General features: G+C 37.1%; 4 protein-coding genes across 12 annotated transcripts in view; 2 read left to right on the top strand and 2 right to left on the bottom strand.

The window, feature by feature from the left end:
* Nucleotides 1–60: 60 nt before the first annotated feature.
* LOC105428343 (uncharacterized) lies at nt 61–3,868 on the top strand. Its single transcript, XM_011640607.3, has 7 exons — nt 61–1,180; nt 1,534–1,692; nt 1,771–1,899; nt 2,028–2,201; nt 2,446–2,699; nt 2,836–3,058; nt 3,167–3,868. The coding sequence occupies exons 2-7, from the start codon at nt 1,596–1,598 to the stop codon at nt 3,535–3,537; spliced, it is 1,248 nt and encodes a 415-aa protein (XP_011638909.2). The 5' UTR covers nt 61–1,180; nt 1,534–1,595; the 3' UTR covers nt 3,538–3,868.
* A 153-nt stretch (nt 3,869–4,021) lies between these two features.
* On the bottom strand, nt 4,022–8,878 carry Hsepi (D-glucuronyl C5-epimerase). Of its 9 annotated transcripts, XM_089072659.1 has the most exons (9): nt 8,525–8,877; nt 8,293–8,403; nt 7,876–7,997; nt 7,658–7,787; nt 7,362–7,503; nt 7,126–7,254; nt 6,342–7,055; nt 6,065–6,252; nt 4,022–5,846 (listed from the first exon to the last, which is right to left on the bottom strand). In XM_089072659.1, the coding sequence occupies exons 5-9, from the start codon at nt 7,494–7,496 to the stop codon at nt 5,315–5,317; spliced, it is 1,698 nt and encodes a 565-aa protein (XP_088928785.1). In that variant the 5' UTR covers nt 7,497–7,503; nt 7,658–7,787; nt 7,876–7,997; nt 8,293–8,403; nt 8,525–8,877; the 3' UTR covers nt 4,022–5,314. The 9 variants fall into 9 exon arrangements, with proteins under 9 accessions (XP_088928785.1, XP_088928784.1, XP_011638910.2 ...); XM_089072658.1 differs by lacking the exon at nt 8,293–8,403 and having other exon boundaries at nt 7,876–7,994; XM_011640608.3 differs by lacking the exon at nt 8,293–8,403.
* A 43-nt stretch (nt 8,879–8,921) lies between these two features.
* Nucleotides 8,922–10,737, top strand: l(2)k09848 (WD repeat domain 74 lethal (2) k09848). The gene is made up of 7 exons (XM_011640615.2): nt 8,922–9,114; nt 9,223–9,370; nt 9,459–9,554; nt 9,645–9,951; nt 10,131–10,228; nt 10,316–10,517; nt 10,593–10,737. The coding sequence occupies exons 1-7, from the start codon at nt 9,066–9,068 to the stop codon at nt 10,680–10,682; spliced, it is 990 nt and encodes a 329-aa protein (XP_011638917.2). The 5' UTR covers nt 8,922–9,065; the 3' UTR covers nt 10,683–10,737.
* A 1,865-nt stretch (nt 10,738–12,602) lies between these two features.
* Nucleotides 12,603–16,238, bottom strand: part of SNF4Agamma (SNF4/AMP-activated protein kinase gamma subunit) — a 41,877-nt gene continuing 38,241 nt past the window's right edge. Inside the window, exons 10-16 of the mRNA XM_089072656.1 lie at nt 15,484–15,621; nt 15,199–15,351; nt 14,850–15,028; nt 14,564–14,767; nt 14,338–14,484; nt 14,157–14,250; nt 12,603–13,932 (exon numbers count right to left, since the gene is read on the bottom strand). Coding sequence (XP_088928782.1) covers nt 13,628–13,932; nt 14,157–14,250; nt 14,338–14,484; nt 14,564–14,767; nt 14,850–15,028; nt 15,199–15,351; nt 15,484–15,621 — 1,220 coding nt within the window. The 3' untranslated portion in view covers nt 12,603–13,627. The remainder of the gene's footprint in view (nt 13,933–14,156; nt 14,251–14,337; nt 14,485–14,563; nt 14,768–14,849; nt 15,029–15,198; nt 15,352–15,483; nt 15,622–16,238) is intronic.

Raw genomic sequence — 16,238 nt, forward strand, 5'->3', positions numbered from 1 at the left:
TTTAACTTTAATCGAGATTTACAACTTTAAATTTGTATTAAATTGTACTAAAGCAAAGCTAATATCTAAAATGCTTTAATTTGCGACTATCTTATTAAGATTAATGCAAATTAAAGTACTTTAGATTTCATTTTTGCTTTGCATTTGCTTACAACAAATTTGAAATTTTGAGTCTCACTTAAAGCTAAAATATTGTTAATGTAATCGAACTCTAAAACTATCATTGGTACTTTATAAAATAAATAAATTTTATAAATAAAATCGATTCTTCGTCTGTAATTTCCAAAAGCGCTTCATAGACTAATTTCCGGAATAGATTTACTTGTATTAGACCGTTATTTTATATGGATGAGTCAAACGAATCATCTTGGAATGAATCTACAAATATGCAGATAATTATGTACTTCGTCTCGAGATTGCGACATCGAATCGTGCATTTTATTTGACAATCGAATAGGAATGTGGATTTCCCGGGCGAGGTGCCACATTACCATATTTTATTCACCTCATTTCCATACACGGCATATTTTTTTCTTCTTTTTACTTTATCTACCATCCATTTTTGTTCTAGATTAGCATATTACGGTGTCTGTAAGAAGCGTGACGAAAGGAAGCCGTGTGATACGAGAACGACGAGGCCGATACCGGATTTACTTCAACTGCGCTGTAGCGGGATCGAGAACGCACGTCCGCGAAGATCCATTTTTGGCGCGAAAGGGTTTCCTTGTCGCGGAACTCCGCATACGAAGCTGCAACGTGATTAGTCATACCTGTTTTGACCGACTTGACTTGTATTTGTACCGCACGCGAATACGGAATATCATTATAGTGCGCCGATTAATTTCAAGTCGGGATGGACGATAATTACGTGCGATCCCCCGATCGCTGCCCGCTGCCGCTCGCTCATGGGAAACCCGTTCGCGCTCATCACGTAATGCTCATCAATGACAAAAAAAAAAAAAAGAAGCGGAAAAAAACGGAATTAAACGCGTTATAAACACGTAGGCGAAATTTATCGAATACCTTGAGAAATAATCAGGGCCGCGTGTGGGCGAAGTTCGAACGGGGAGATCCGAAGGTCGTGGATGGTGGGGCTGGGATCGTCCTCGCGTCATCTACGCGATCGTGAATAATCGGTTAGTCTTCCTTGCGCCGATCGAGCACCAAGTTGCAAACATTGGTAGGCATTCGAACAAAAGTTTTTATTCAGTTCGTTATTCGGGTAAAACTTCATACGTTATTCATCCTTTTGTACATTACGTTATTTGCACAATTAGCCGTTTGCCGGTTGTTCTTTATTATTTTTTATTATTTGTATTACACAAATGGATATTTATATTTAGCAGATTCAAAGATTCGAGCAGAAATGTATTCGCAAACAAAGACAAAATGTGCGAATTATCTTTCTCTAATTGTCTAAAAAACTAAGATAATTTCTGGCTCCGAATGCAAGAAGGGGCGAGTTAGTTTCGTTTTATAGTTACGATAAAAGAAAAGAAGTTTTATGTTTTTAACTTGAAGAAATTTGCGTAGCGCATCGCCTATCGCGTTCGCAGAGAAAAATCCTGGCTTCAAGACATCAGAATAGTGGCAAAATGCAGAATTCGCAAGCCGCAGTCTTGCTCCTGCTTCTGATTGCCGCAGTCGATGGCAGCCACTACGTCCAGTATGTCCAGTCGCGAATTGCGTCCGGTAAGTCCTGTTTGTCTGTATTGTTTTCGCAAAGCTGAAACGTGCCCGCTGAATCACCCGATTTTCGTTTCTCCACAGGTAGTTGCGACAGCTACACGTGCGGCGTCAACGCGAGATGTACGATGAGCGAGGGACGGCCGGTGTGCTCGTGTTTGAATCTACATATGGGAGATCCTCTTGCGCGATGCGTGCGAGTCGAATGCCTAAGTGAGTAAAGCGATCCGCGGGAATTTACATAACTCTCTAAGAGTGAACTCTTGTTAATTCAGTCGAACGACAACTTAAATTTACATCAAATCAGCATGATGCTGCTTAACGTCCCGATCGTGTTTCAGTCAACGATGACTGCCCGTACAACAGAGTATGCACGAATAACAGATGCATCGATCCTTGCGTGGGTCTATGTGGCGCGAACGCAAATTGCCTGACCAGGAATCACATAGGCACTTGCGAGTGTATACCCGGATACGTCGGGGATCCGTTCACGGGTTGTCAAATCGCCGATCCTCGTACGTATAGGTTTCAGTTTTAATCTAGATAATACAAACGTCTGAAAGAGATGCCACGAGGATGGATTTAAGGATTTTTTTTCATATTATTTCACACATTTTTTAGTCATCCTTCGCATTAGATATTCATCTTTATCTCTCTTTCTTTCTCTAACACAATTAATGATTTCTCTTTTTGCGTTTTAACTATTGATTAAAACGATGTCATGAATTATTTATCAAAGACAAATTTTTTATGATATAGAAGCTGCCTGTAAGCCGAGTCCATGCGGACAGAATACTCAGTGCGAGGTGATCAACGAAGTGCCAGTCTGCACGTGTCTGCCGGGTTACAGAGGTTCACCCTTGACTGGGTGTCGTCACGAGTGCGAAAGCGACAGCGAGTGTCCTCAGCATCTCGCTTGTTCATCATCGTATAGATGCGAGAGCCCGTGTAAATGCGGCGAGAACGCGGAATGCCAAGTTATTCATCATCAAGCGAAATGCACCTGCCCAAAAGTAAGACGCCTCCGCTTTATTCCATAAAGATTTATGGCTTTTTTTTTTTATCGAACGATATATAAGTCTGACTAAGCGTCTCTCACGATATGAACGAAATGAAACGCGTGGGATCAATTTGTTTCTCGTTCTCCAGACATGGCTGGGAAATCCGCTTGTCTCATGTCGACCCGAGTGCACCGCCCACTCCGAGTGTTCGCCAAACAAGCCCGCCTGCCTTTACCAGAAATGCGTGAATCCGTGCGACGGCGTATGCGGCGTGCACGCCGATTGCAATCTACGCGGCATCACTCCCGTTTGCAGTTGCCCGAAACACATGACCGGTAATCCTTTCGTCAGCTGCAGACTGTTCGAGCCGCGTAAGTAATGAGTCACCTCAGTCTATGAGGTTAATCCGTTAGAATCGTAATCATCGAATATAAAAAGAAGGGGGGATGATCTTCTCAAAATCGCGTTTTTATTTTTAGGCGATCTCTGCGAGCCAAATCCTTGCGGTGCGAACGCGATTTGCACGCCAGGCCATGACAATACCGGGAAGGAGAGGCCAGTGTGCACGTGTCCCACCGGTTACATCGGTAACGCCTTGACGAGCTGCCAGCGCGGGGAGTGTTTCACCGATAGTGAATGCCCCGACAATCGAGCGTGCATTGATTTCACGTGTAGGAACCCGTGCACCGGTCGTGAGTGCGGTCCGAGTGCCGAGTGCACGCCGCGACGTCACATCGCGGTCTGTACGTGCCCACAGGGAACCAGAGGCGACGCCCTTTACACTTGTAATCCGATCGAAAGCAAATCGGTGTACAATTACGGCCGCGCCTACCGTTACCGCTACTACTAGTCACGCAAGACGGAACCGATCCCACGTTTAAAAATACTCAACGTTTCAATCTCGCGTAATTTCCATTCCAATTTATTATTCATTCACCAATTCGAGAAGAAATAAATCGGGGAATAGCAAAAAATTAACCGTCTACTCCGTACGCAGGTCGTGTAACAGAATAATATATTTTTTTGTAATGCTATATATATGCTGATAATATATCTTCCGATTCGTGTTCTCATGTGTTCATGTGTAGATCTCACGCACAGTGTTCTATGTATATTTTATAAGCAGCGGCTGGTCGCAAATCTAGTTTCGATTCTTAATAATAAAAATAAAAGCATAACGATTTATTTGCAGTTTATTAGGAACCTTCCACGATAAATTTTGTCCTGCCTTCCAAGTAGCGCACAAATTTTACAATCATATAAAAAAGAATTGTAGGAAAGGGGGGAAGAAAACCTAGGACAACACGTTATAATATATTAAAAATCCGAATGCGTTGTCTAGTTGAACAATGATTTTTTATTAAATAATTTAATATTATTCACAACTCGTAAGGAGTGCAAGTGTAGTTCATAGTTATAAAACTAGTTGAGAAATTTACGAAAAATCACTTGCTTGCTATTAAAAAATAAATGATTACAATTTTCTCTTATATATTATGTATAATCAAGGAGACACAGTGGTGGCTTATTGCCAAATGTGTGCGCTTTACATGCAGCGAGACTGGATCGTGTGTATATATATATATATAATATAATATAATATATATATATATGTGTGTGTGTGTGTGTGTGTGTGTGTGTGTGTGTGTGTGTGTGTGTGTGTGTGTGTGTGTGTGTGTGTGTGTGTGTGTGTATACGCGAGCTCCCCAATTATAAGTATTTGAGATTATTGGAAATATCTCAGAAATGATTGGGCCGATCAAATTCTTAATAATCTTAATCACTGGCTCGGTTACCATATATCGTGATTTGCTAAGAAATATTCATACTATATTAATTATAATTATTGGCAGCACCTGATATGCGAAGTTTATTAATTTTGAAACAGACATATCACGTCCGATTCGACATTCAGGGGTCTTTTTCTATTATTTACAAATATATGCAAGATAATTTTCACTTATCATATTTTAATGTGTTAACATACTATTTAAGAATATTATTTAAGTGGGAATTATTTTAAGATTTTTTAAATCAATTATATTTAAATAATATTAATTCTAATTTAAATAATATAATTAAATTTAGATTAATTTGTCTTTCTAAAGAATAATTTATAAAATTCTTTCAGTATTAAAAAGAATTCTTAAATATACAATTTATATATAAATATAATATATAATTTTTATATAACATGATATAAATTATTATATATTTAAATTTATTATATAAATTAAATTATATATCCATTAAATTATATATCCATAAATTAAATTTAAATGTAATTTATATTGAATTAAAAATCGTATCCTATACGTTGAAAACAGATCTCCAATTTTTTTATAAAATTAACAGATATTGACAGATTTTAAATTGTTTTAGATCTTACTTATGTTTCCATTTTTTCGTTTCATCTAATCATGCAATTACGATTTTCGTATACAAAATAAAAAAGCTATATTACACGAAAGAATATTTCTCTCAGTCTGTTAAAAGGAAAAATTAAATATATTACATTTTTATGAAGTTAATCTATAAGTATAAAAAATAAAAGAGTGAAAATGATTTAAATAAATAGAGAATGTAATAAAGAAACAAAAGGAATGGAATACTATCTAAATAAGCGTTTAATTGTGCGCCGCTCTTTTACCATTCATATAACCGATCCATCTTTCTGCAGTTGTAATAAAAATAGGATCGTTATCGATAGAATTGAGAAGAAGAAGTTGATTAATATGAGTAGAATGGTAATCCCATCTAGCTAAATTTGGTGCTGTTTTTAATGTAAAATGACGAAGATCGTATGTCGTACCTGAACCGGTATCGTATAATGTTAACATGTTTTTTAACGATATCATACCCTGATTAAAGAGTCTAGTTGCTTCTTCCGCGTCCTTACCCATTGCAATGCTCTTCAAGTCGTAGAGACCGATGAGCGAATAAATAAAACCATTAAGAATGAAGGAAGAAGGGATGGTAGGATATTCCTCGTACCAGACATATTTGCCTAGAAAGAGCGCAGCCACTCCTCCTTTAGTGGATGTCAGTCTGAAAGGCCGCAAGCCTCTGATAGCGGCCTGTAAGTATTTCACTTCTCCAGAATGATAATAGGCCCGTGCTAATACTGATATCGCATGACCCTGGCCCATGCTGGAATACCTGTAACCACATATTTTTTCTTGTAAAATCAGTTTCACTATTTTATTTACACACACATACACACACACACACGCGCGCGCGCGCGCATTTTATTTATATATATATATAAATTATTATATATATATATATATAAACATGTAGACAGAAATAGCTTCTTAATGAAAGTCTTATTGCATATTTGTACAATTTCATTATTGTTAAAAGGTGCAAAAATGTACCATCCAGGCTCGAGAATAGCCATTCCAGGCGCTACTTTTCTCCTGACAGGATTCGACCAACCACCAGAAGTAATATTTTGATTGGCGACGAACCACCTTGCCGCATCATAAAACTGCTCCATATGTTCGCTGGTCGATAATGTCATATTGTCAATCATACCAGAGCCGTATAAAGTAATTTTAATTACCTAAAATAAAACGTGATTTGTATTAAAGCTATTTAAAAAATATATGTCAAGATGTTAATATAAAATTATGTCATTCAAGTGACGATTACCTTCAATTTAGATCGTGGTATCTTTTTCTTACTTTTATCGTTTAAATAAAGACCTTTTTGTAAGTCAACTACGAGATCTCTAGTGAGACGTCTCCACTGATGATTAATCTGTCCGATTCCATAATGCACATGATTATTATAATTATGTAATACTATATTGCTAGTAACATAATGAAGGTAGTACATCTCTTTTTTTTCTCTCGACTGTAGTATAACCGTAATACTTCCATTATCTTTGATATTAAAATCCCACTTCAACACGAAGTCCAATACGTGATCCAGTTTTAGAGAAATCCCGGAGGTGCTCGTTTCTGGCGTAGCAAATTTCAGGACATAACTATTAACTTGCTTGTCGTACACTCTGCTCATAACCGATCCTTGAGGAACGTTCCAGTTTTGTTTAACTTTGTCAGAATCCTCGATAGTCTTCCTGTGTGGCTCGGGCTCAGTTAAATTTTTGCTATAATGTGATAATCCAAATTGAGCAATTTGTGTGGGATAATAGTATCCCTGGCTCTCCCACTGCGTTGATATTGGTACACCGTCGGTACCGCTGATGCATTTGACTCTATCCCTAACTTCGACGTTATAATTTTCGAAAGTCATAAATACACCATGAGGATCATACTTTCCCTTGGGGCTTATGATCTTCGAATAACTGTGCAGCCACTCGAATCTTTCCAGACCGTCGTAAGTGGCTAGTTTTCCATAAATCTACAATATATAAGTTTTTATAATATACTTATAGTACATAGTATACTCTATCGCTAACAATTCAACTGACCTCGAAATACTTGTGAATAAACGAGAACGGTATGTACACTTCGTCGCCTTCTTTGCGACATCCTATAGAGTAGTCACCGTTTATATGACAATCTATCTCTTGGTATCCCAATTCTATATTCGAACGATCCTATTTTTAACATACCACATGTAAGAATGTATACTATCTTAAATTAATGTAGATTAATATGTTAAAATCTCCCGCTGTTACATCCAAAAATATAATATTTGCCTTGCCTTGTGCTGATATTTGGCTTTCCAGTCCGTATGAAACAGCAGACTTCCGCAATTATTCCATGACGCAAGTAGAAAACTTAATGTCGCGACAACCAATACAAGCAAGGTTGTCTTAAAATTCAGTCGCATCATCATATAAAACCTGTCGACACAAGCAACAACCATTAGAATAACATGTATATTGTTGTGTATTTTTGTGTGGATTATGTTCACATCACAAATACTTTGAATCACTCATAACAATAGCTATAATATATCGATAAACCTATTGTTTTCAGATTATTGAGTAAACCTACGCGGCACGGATGTCACGAGCGGCTCGTCATCTTATAATCTCATTCCTCAAAAGTTCTCATAGTCCAACTAATTTCATTTCATCCGGAGATCATTTCTCCGGATACATCGACAATCAGCTCTCACTATTTTCTATTAGCAATAAGATTACAAACAAGGTACAAAAGAGAACATTTCTTTGCACAGACATCTAACAGACTTTTTCTAAATGCCAGGTTACCGTTGACTTGTCGAGTTTCTTGGTAGCTAAGCCATCTCTTTGCAGATGTGCCTTCAGGGCACAGTGTGCAATTCATCGAAATATTTCCTTGAGATCATCATCGCCCCGCAAAGACCAAACTGCTGCAAAATTACATCAATGTGGTTATCCACATTTTCAACTATCTAACTATATGAGCCTCCCAGAAAACAAATTAAATAGAAAATAAAAACTTATCATAAATTATGTACTTTAAGATTAATTCACTGGATTATATTAGACTGGATACGTAGACGTTAGACATTAGATTAGATATATAGATAGCATCTACATGTTAGAGAGAGCTACATGAAGTATTTAAACGATTTAATAAAATAATAGCTATGCTGTTAAATAATATGACATTATCATTATCATTGGATGAGTACATGTTCTCACATTTAAATAATTTCATGTATAGCAGCTTTTCACATGCACTACTCTGATATAATACAGATGATCAAATTTGTTGAGAAATTTACAGAAAGTAAAGCTCGATCAAATGTAATTCTGAAAAGGTCAAAAAAACAGTCTTTATTTCTAAGAATAATTTTAAATCGAGGATTAATTTAACCGGGCGGAAATGAAATTTCTAACTAAATAATTCGCCTCGAATAATTCGCAATCTCACCTTCCATATGTTGGGTGACAGAAAAGAAGAATTGTTCACATAAAAATATTGCTCGATAAATTAATCGTCGATTAAATAAATCAGAATTCGAGATCCAAGATCGAAGCTCCTCGAAGCCCTTCTCTGATTTCGGACTCTAGAGGTGGCCCTCGTCTCTATTCGGTGCGAATGAAAGTAACGATCCAAGGCGGAATCGGATATTACCGGCGATCCGACGAGGCCGCTTCGTGTAGTTTCATCGGAAAATCTTCGTACGTGATGAGTCACAACCGCGTCTTCCTACCTCCTCCGTTGGAGATTCCCCGCTCGCTACCGCTGTATCGCACAGTGACACGGTTTTGTGGTTATAACATATGATTGCAGATTCCAAGAACCCAGTGGCGTGCTCTTCTCTCGCCCCTCCCTTCGCCGCCGAGCAACCTTGGAGACGCGGTGCGCGTGCGTGCGCCCTCGTCTCTCGGCTTTTAAATCCCTTGGAGGATACACGTGGGTTGACAGGGTGAATTCGTTCTCGGTACGGACGTTTTGCTAGCGCTTTACCATGAGTTCCAAGGACATCTTCGTGGGCGGGAAGTTGGGTGTTTTTAAAGGTAACCCAGATGACTGTCTCGACGATGCGAATTCATTTGTAGGTTATGTACAACCTGCAGTTCGAGCAAGTATATTTTCTTCTTGGGTCTCACGAGGGTAAATTGCAGGGATAAAGATCGGCCGAAAGAAGGATGTGGTCAAAAATATACAAAACCTGGCGACTCTCACGGAGAACGATCAGGTGACTACGATTGCATGGGGTGATGATGATGAGCGAGAGGTGATGACAGCTTGTGGCGTTAAGGGTGAGAGAAGGTAGTGCATTTCTCCAGCGGTAAAACCTACTTTATTTCTGTACTTCTGTAATATAAAATATACTAAGAGCGTTATCGATTCTTTACAGAATAAAGATCTATGATGCAGAGAGCTTGGTCCTGACACATTCATTTCCCTGTGATGCAGGCAAAGGCGAAATCAACGGGATATCACGATACGACAAGTAAAATCAAATTGTTGACTCAAAACTGCCGTTTTATATACCAATGTGCACCAACATTACCTAATAAAACAATCTGCGATTTTGTCTCAGGTCTATTTTGACGGCGGTCAAGTCTGGGGAGGTGAGTCTGTGGTCATCCACTGGAAAAGGAGAAGTGTTAATTAATGCCGGCGATAATTTGAACAGAATGTGCCATTCGCATGTAGAGAAAAACACAATAGCAACTGGAGGACAGGAGAACAGGCTAAAGCTATATGATTTGGAAAAACAAAAGCAGATATTTAATGAGAAAAATCTTCCACACGACTGGCTAGAGTTAAGAGTGCCCATTTGGATATCAGACTTGAATTTCTTGCCAAGAACCCAACAGATAGCCACAGTTGGCAGATATGGACATGTAAGAAACATAATTTTTTGCACAACTAATAATTCTTGTATGTCATCTATACTTATAAGAAAGTGTAAGAATTAGACGATCGTAAGCGGTCATGACGCACGCGCATCGGACGACCGTTTACGATCATCTATTTCTTACAAAAATATATACATTAATAACGAATATGTAATTTTATAAAGATACGCCTATACGATCCACGTGCACAAAGACGTCCTGTAATAAATATGACGATGCAAGATGAAGCCTTGACTTGTCTCACCATCGCGCCCAAAGAAAAGTAAGGCTTACACACATAAAATAATCATGTTAAAATATCATTTAAATTATTTAAATCATTTGTCACGATTATATCTTTTTGTTAAAGACATATCATAGTGGGTTCTGGTAAAGGTAGGATGAATCTTGTTGATCTGAGAAAATCAGGCACCATATTGAATACGTACAAAGGATTTGCTGGCGGCGTAACTGGGGTAGCTTGTAGCACAAGTGATCCATACGTCGCGAGTGTCAGTCTCGACAGATATTTACGGATACACCATATCGATACAAAAAAGCTACTCAAAAAAGTAATTTCTATCTTTTGATTTTCTAAATTTAATTCTAAAAAAAAGTTCTAATTCGCATTTTATTTCGTATTGCAGATTTATTTAACATCGAGATTAACGTGTTTAGTAATGAGATCGGATTTCTCTATGGAAACAGAAAACGAGGATGACTCTGCAGAGGATTAAGATGCAAGTTTTAGCGCAAATTTTATATCAATAAAATATTTAAATGACATAAGAATATTCTAGTATTTTCTCAATATTATTAATTATGCATTAGTCATTTGAGATCATCACTTCCGCCTACGTAAGTCTACGTTTATTTTTCTTAACAAAATTTATTCCATTTTCTTGCACGATGAAAACTACGGAATTAACTATCTGAAATACGACTTGAGGAAACTTAGAAGCGATCGTTAAATAAAATGTTTCTATCGTATTTTTTCTTTTTTAATCAGTAAACTTGTTCGTTCATATTAAATATTGAAAAGAGGACAATAAAGATTGAACAGGAAACAGAAATATGCCAACACATCGGTTTGTTAAAACTGCGCTATAATGCATAAGCGTTTATATTATTTATTGTACAATTTTATTTATCATTAATATCTCATCGATAGATATATTGTATTTTGGTTCTTAGATGCAGCGCGCACATAGAATTCAATTGCTCGTCCCTCTTCCGACTGATCTCTCTAATATTAAGTAAGATGAAGAGAAGCTAAATATTTTCTTCGACAATTTCTACTGTGCTCTCAACAAGTAACAAGTTATGTCGAAGCCAAATGCGCGATACACGCGGTATACTACAGCATCTTTAATCTTCGGTATTTTTTTAAGTAGAAGGTGAACGGCAATTCGCAATACGATTGCAACATATTTTGTACTAAAGGAAAAAAAAAGAAGGAGAAAAGAACGCGCTCGCGCGGCTACAGCACATTAAATGGTATTTTTCAGCTGTACAAAAATCTTTACACTATGTCTCCGGTTAATTATTAATACTAATGTATAGCTCTGTCTTATCCCAACTGCGCTTACGCTCGGATAGAATATTTTATATACGTGTATATATATTCCGATGAACGCATCTCTAGGAATACGTTCGCTACATTTACAGGCACTATCCCCTTCAAAATCGAGTAACTATCGTCCTGCGTTTCTACATGACAAAATTAAGATCAAACATTTCGAATTATGTTCTAACAGAAAGAGATAATTTATGATTCTGAATAAAATTTTTACTGGTCGTCAACAACTTGATTATGCAAAATTGCTTTGAAAAAATATCTCGTCACAGGAATGCTTCTCATTATTCATTAAAGAATTTTTTTAATGCAAAACGTTGTTATGCTAATGCAAACGCTACAAATTCTCTCAAAATTTCGTATCATGATTTGCATCTTTCTCGCGACATGAATAATAATAGCAATTGGATTTACAATGTTGTAAAGGCTTTACCTGTTATTTCTATACTTGAAGAGTTCAATGTGTTTGCCAATGAAAATAAAATTAATGTCATACATACCGTTGATGGATAATGCAATTAATCAATCGAAGAATGTATTTTTGTTTCGGTAAGACATCAGTATCCTTAATTAAAACGATATAATTATAAAATCTTATTTCGGTATCACGGATGCTCAGTCGTATTAATGCAATGATTCACGTAATATATATAATTTGGTCAAATATCACATTAAAGCTCAAGTCTCTTTATCCGACTTATCGAATAATCGTGATAATCGAGTATATCACTTCGATTCTTTCAATTTTAACTTTAAATGAATGTATGTAATAAGAATTTCGTATTAGCATATACATAATCATATTTCTCTTTCTCATGAATATCCAAGAAAAGTATAGTCTTAATAGAAAATTAGTTTAGAGAATTACTTTAGTTTGAGTAAATGATCCTGTTTTATTATTTCTATAGTTATTTTGTATAGAATATTATGACTTTAGTATAAGAGGCAAACGAGTTGCGGCTTTTGTACAGAGAGCAATTTACTCTTCGAAATTCACGTGACGATACATTAAAAATGAAATATCAAAAAAATAGGATAGAGGATACGCAATTTTTTTAGGTGTTATAGATATAATCCGAAATAATTTCTAACTGTGCTTTAACAATACATATTAACAATATACAGCTTGATATACGCTTGATGTCACTTCTACATAATCAGTGAAAATTATGTCGGAGAACTTAAAAAGCACCATGTCTATTCGTAAGTATAGAGTGGTGTTAAAATGATCTACTTATTATGCAAGATCAGTAATTAAGATTAGATGTCTCTAATACATCTCTTTAGAAATTGACAAAAGAGAAAAAATAGTTTTCACAAAATGAGTATGTAAGATGTCAAAGAGACATTTAATTAGATCGGTGACATACAATACGTTCGAAAAAAATCGTAAAAAGCCTCGCGAGTACAACGAGGACGAGTATTCGTCTTTGTCTCGATCGTGGAATACTCTTCGATAACTATTTGCTTTTTAATCTTGGCGTGATCCTAATTACACAAGACCAAAACGAATATCTACGTTCTCACAAAAGGTGAATAACACAATTTGCATAAAGAATATATAATCATGATTAAATTGCGACTTTATCTACAAGATTTGTCGCGTCTCCAAAGCTCATTCTTTCGAAATTCCGTCGTTTCTTTCCAAGTGCTCGATTATAGAAGGGCGCAGAGGATCGCATTCTGAGCAAATAATGGCGCAGCTAGCTACTGTCCTTGGCAAAAAGCTCGAACGTCTAATGTATAGCATATCTCTGTGTAGCATTTGTACCATAAAAAATTAAGCTTAAGTGATTTTATACACTATACAGAGCATCGTGTTTGTTATATCATGACGTCGCGTTCAGCGACTTCCTCTGTTACACTATCGCGCCACGTTTATTTCTCAAACGGGCATCTTCTTGCAGTTCATTGCCTCTTTCTCGTGGCGTATATCACTAAGCTCGCGTACTCGCGTCCTCGCGTCCTCGCGAAGAACGCAGGCGATAACAAAGATGTACAAATATGCAGTCGTAATATTATTCATTTCGCCGTTACGATTAAAAGCGATGTTAATTCAGTTCGGAGTCTGATCCGTGCGTGGCGGTACGCGAAAACAGCGACGTCTCATTCCCCACCCGAGACGCCCGAGACACAAATGTTTATCACCTCCCGCCACGTCGCCTCTTGAGTTTGATTCACTAATGTCGATTGAGGTTCCGAGATATCCGACGTGACCGGGCTTAGTGGTGGACTAGGGGTCGCCGGCGCGTCCTCGGACTGATTACGATCTGTCGCTTCCGCAGCGTCCTGCTCGACTTCGCCGTCGGCGAGCGATGCTTCCGACTGCGCAGAGCTGGGAGCCTTCGACAAGAGAGAATCTTGTGCTCGTAATGATGTAGAACTACCTTTATTGCTACTGCCATCCTCACCTAAAATTAACAAGTGGAGATATTAATATAAAATTTACGAAAGATATCTATTTTTTTTTATTTTATTATAAAAATATTTTTACAAAAAAAATTTATGTAAATTGCGCAGCATAAAAATAAAAAACAAATTCCTTAATATATTTCACTTTAAAAATTAATTTAAACAAATAAGTAAACCGAAGATATTAATTATTAATTAAAAATGTTGAAAAATGTTTACTTACCACAAGGCCTAAGAACGAGGTAGAAGAGCAGATCGGAGAGAGATATTATACCGATCACTTTATCGTCATCGTCGATCACTACTAGCCTATGAACCTAAAATTATACAAGATAAAAAATATATGAATTTTGATTTGATAAACGAGAAAGTTATGCTCGATTAAAAAAAAAATGCTGCTGTACCTCCGCTCTGACAATCCTTTCCATTATAGTGAACAATGTCTCATCTAATTTGCAGCTCTGAACACCTTCGAACCATTCATTGCGATGCTCGTTTGCTTCGCGCAGCGAAACATCTAGATTATTGTACGTTTTTTCCGCTGCTAAGTTCTAAAAAGATAGTATTTAAGCATCAACACGAGTAACGCATACTAATTTCTTGTGAATGATTTAAAAAAATGTAACTTACAATAACATCAAACTTTGAATAAATGTTCACTAACTTCCCCTCAGAATCGACAATTGGTAACGCTGAGACTCTCCTTTCCACGAATTTTTTCAACGCTAAAATTATGCTAGTTTCTTCCGTAGCTGTTTCTATATTTTCGAACGTGCCTATCCTTAATTCTCTCAGCGTTTTGTTTGTAAAAGATGGTTTCGGTAACTCGTGGATCTATCAATTGCGTGATTGATTAAAACAAGCTTTGCATTGATTAAATGTTACTTACTCTGGAACAGAGTAGCTGTATACTCACATATAGGAAAAGAAACCTAAGTATTCGCTTATGCGTCAAGATATAAAGAACGTTTCCAGTATCGGGGTCTATCACAGGCAATCGGTGGATTCTGTTTTGTATTAAGGTTCTGATAGCCTCGTATAGCGACGCATCCGGCCCGATGCTTACAAGAGGATGAACTTGATCCTTAAGGACCTCTGCAAATCAATAATGCTCCGAATATAATCCCTCGGTAACAATCGCGGTACTCGCGAGGCGTATCGATTCAATGCAATTAGATATCCAGCCTCGCGAGAGCCGATCATATATTAATTATTCTGTGATTCGCACGACAAAAATTTTCCTTTTTATTACAAGAGAAACTTACTTCTCCACGTATCTAGTTCATGCTCTTCCAATTCATCCATTGTCACCGACGGACTGGTGTAGTACATCTGAAGTATCTTTATGAAGTCCGTTATAGTCAGCATGCCGACGAACTGTTGCCGGGAACTGTCCCATAATGGCGCAGCCCTCACTCCTGAAAATATCATTTTTATTATCAAGTTCTGGCTTCCGCATGCCGATCTCTCTCTCTCTCTCTCTCTCTCTCTCTCTCTCTCTCTCTCTCTCTCTCTTTCTCTCTCTCTTTCTCTCTCTCGATTAAACTTACCATTATAGACGAGAGCGAAGAAGGCCTTTTTAACGAGTAGATGAGTGTCGAAGACGACCAGCTTGGCGCTGGTCGGTATTAGGTCGTAGCATTTGTGGAACTTGAAGAACTTGACAAAGATCTGCGATTCGTCCTCCTCTGAAAGTCCAAACAGTTCACAGTAGAGAAAAGCCTTCTGATTTCGACGGAGCATTTTCATACGATGCAACTATTGCAATTTACGATCGAACGTGATGATTTATATTATCTCGACGTAAAACGTTTGATTAACAACTTATAAACTGTTCGTCTCTGAGAGATCGAGAGTTCACTGTAATTCTAAGATGTTGAGCACTTTTTCTCAGCCACCTAGTTTTACTTTCCACGATTTTTATGAAATTGAAGAAACATCTAAATTTCCTAATTTTTCTAAATTACCTTTGTCTGGATTTGGAACAAAATGTTAAAATTAACAATATAACTTCCTTTAATAACATAACATAAATCTCAATGACCCAATTTGAAGTTCCCACGGGTTAACGATATTACACAACGCAGTAATGGAACTTGATTGAATGATCGATAAATTGCGATTAAACATCTCGGAAGCTGGATTATACATCCGGGGAGCAACGATATTCGTTGAAATAATATCGAGAGCACTCAATACTTCAAAATGCGGCAGATAAAGGACCTATGATAATTGTAAGCAGATAAGAGCCATATTGCAGCTCGGTTAGAAGTGATGAGTAATACTACGAGGAAAATTATAGAAA

This window comes from Pogonomyrmex barbatus, unplaced genomic scaffold (genome assembly GCF_055798465.1).
Source record: "Pogonomyrmex barbatus isolate J1 unplaced genomic scaffold, ASM5579846v1 scaffold14, whole genome shotgun sequence".
Classification (NCBI taxonomy): Eukaryota; Metazoa; Arthropoda; class Insecta; order Hymenoptera; family Formicidae; genus Pogonomyrmex; species Pogonomyrmex barbatus.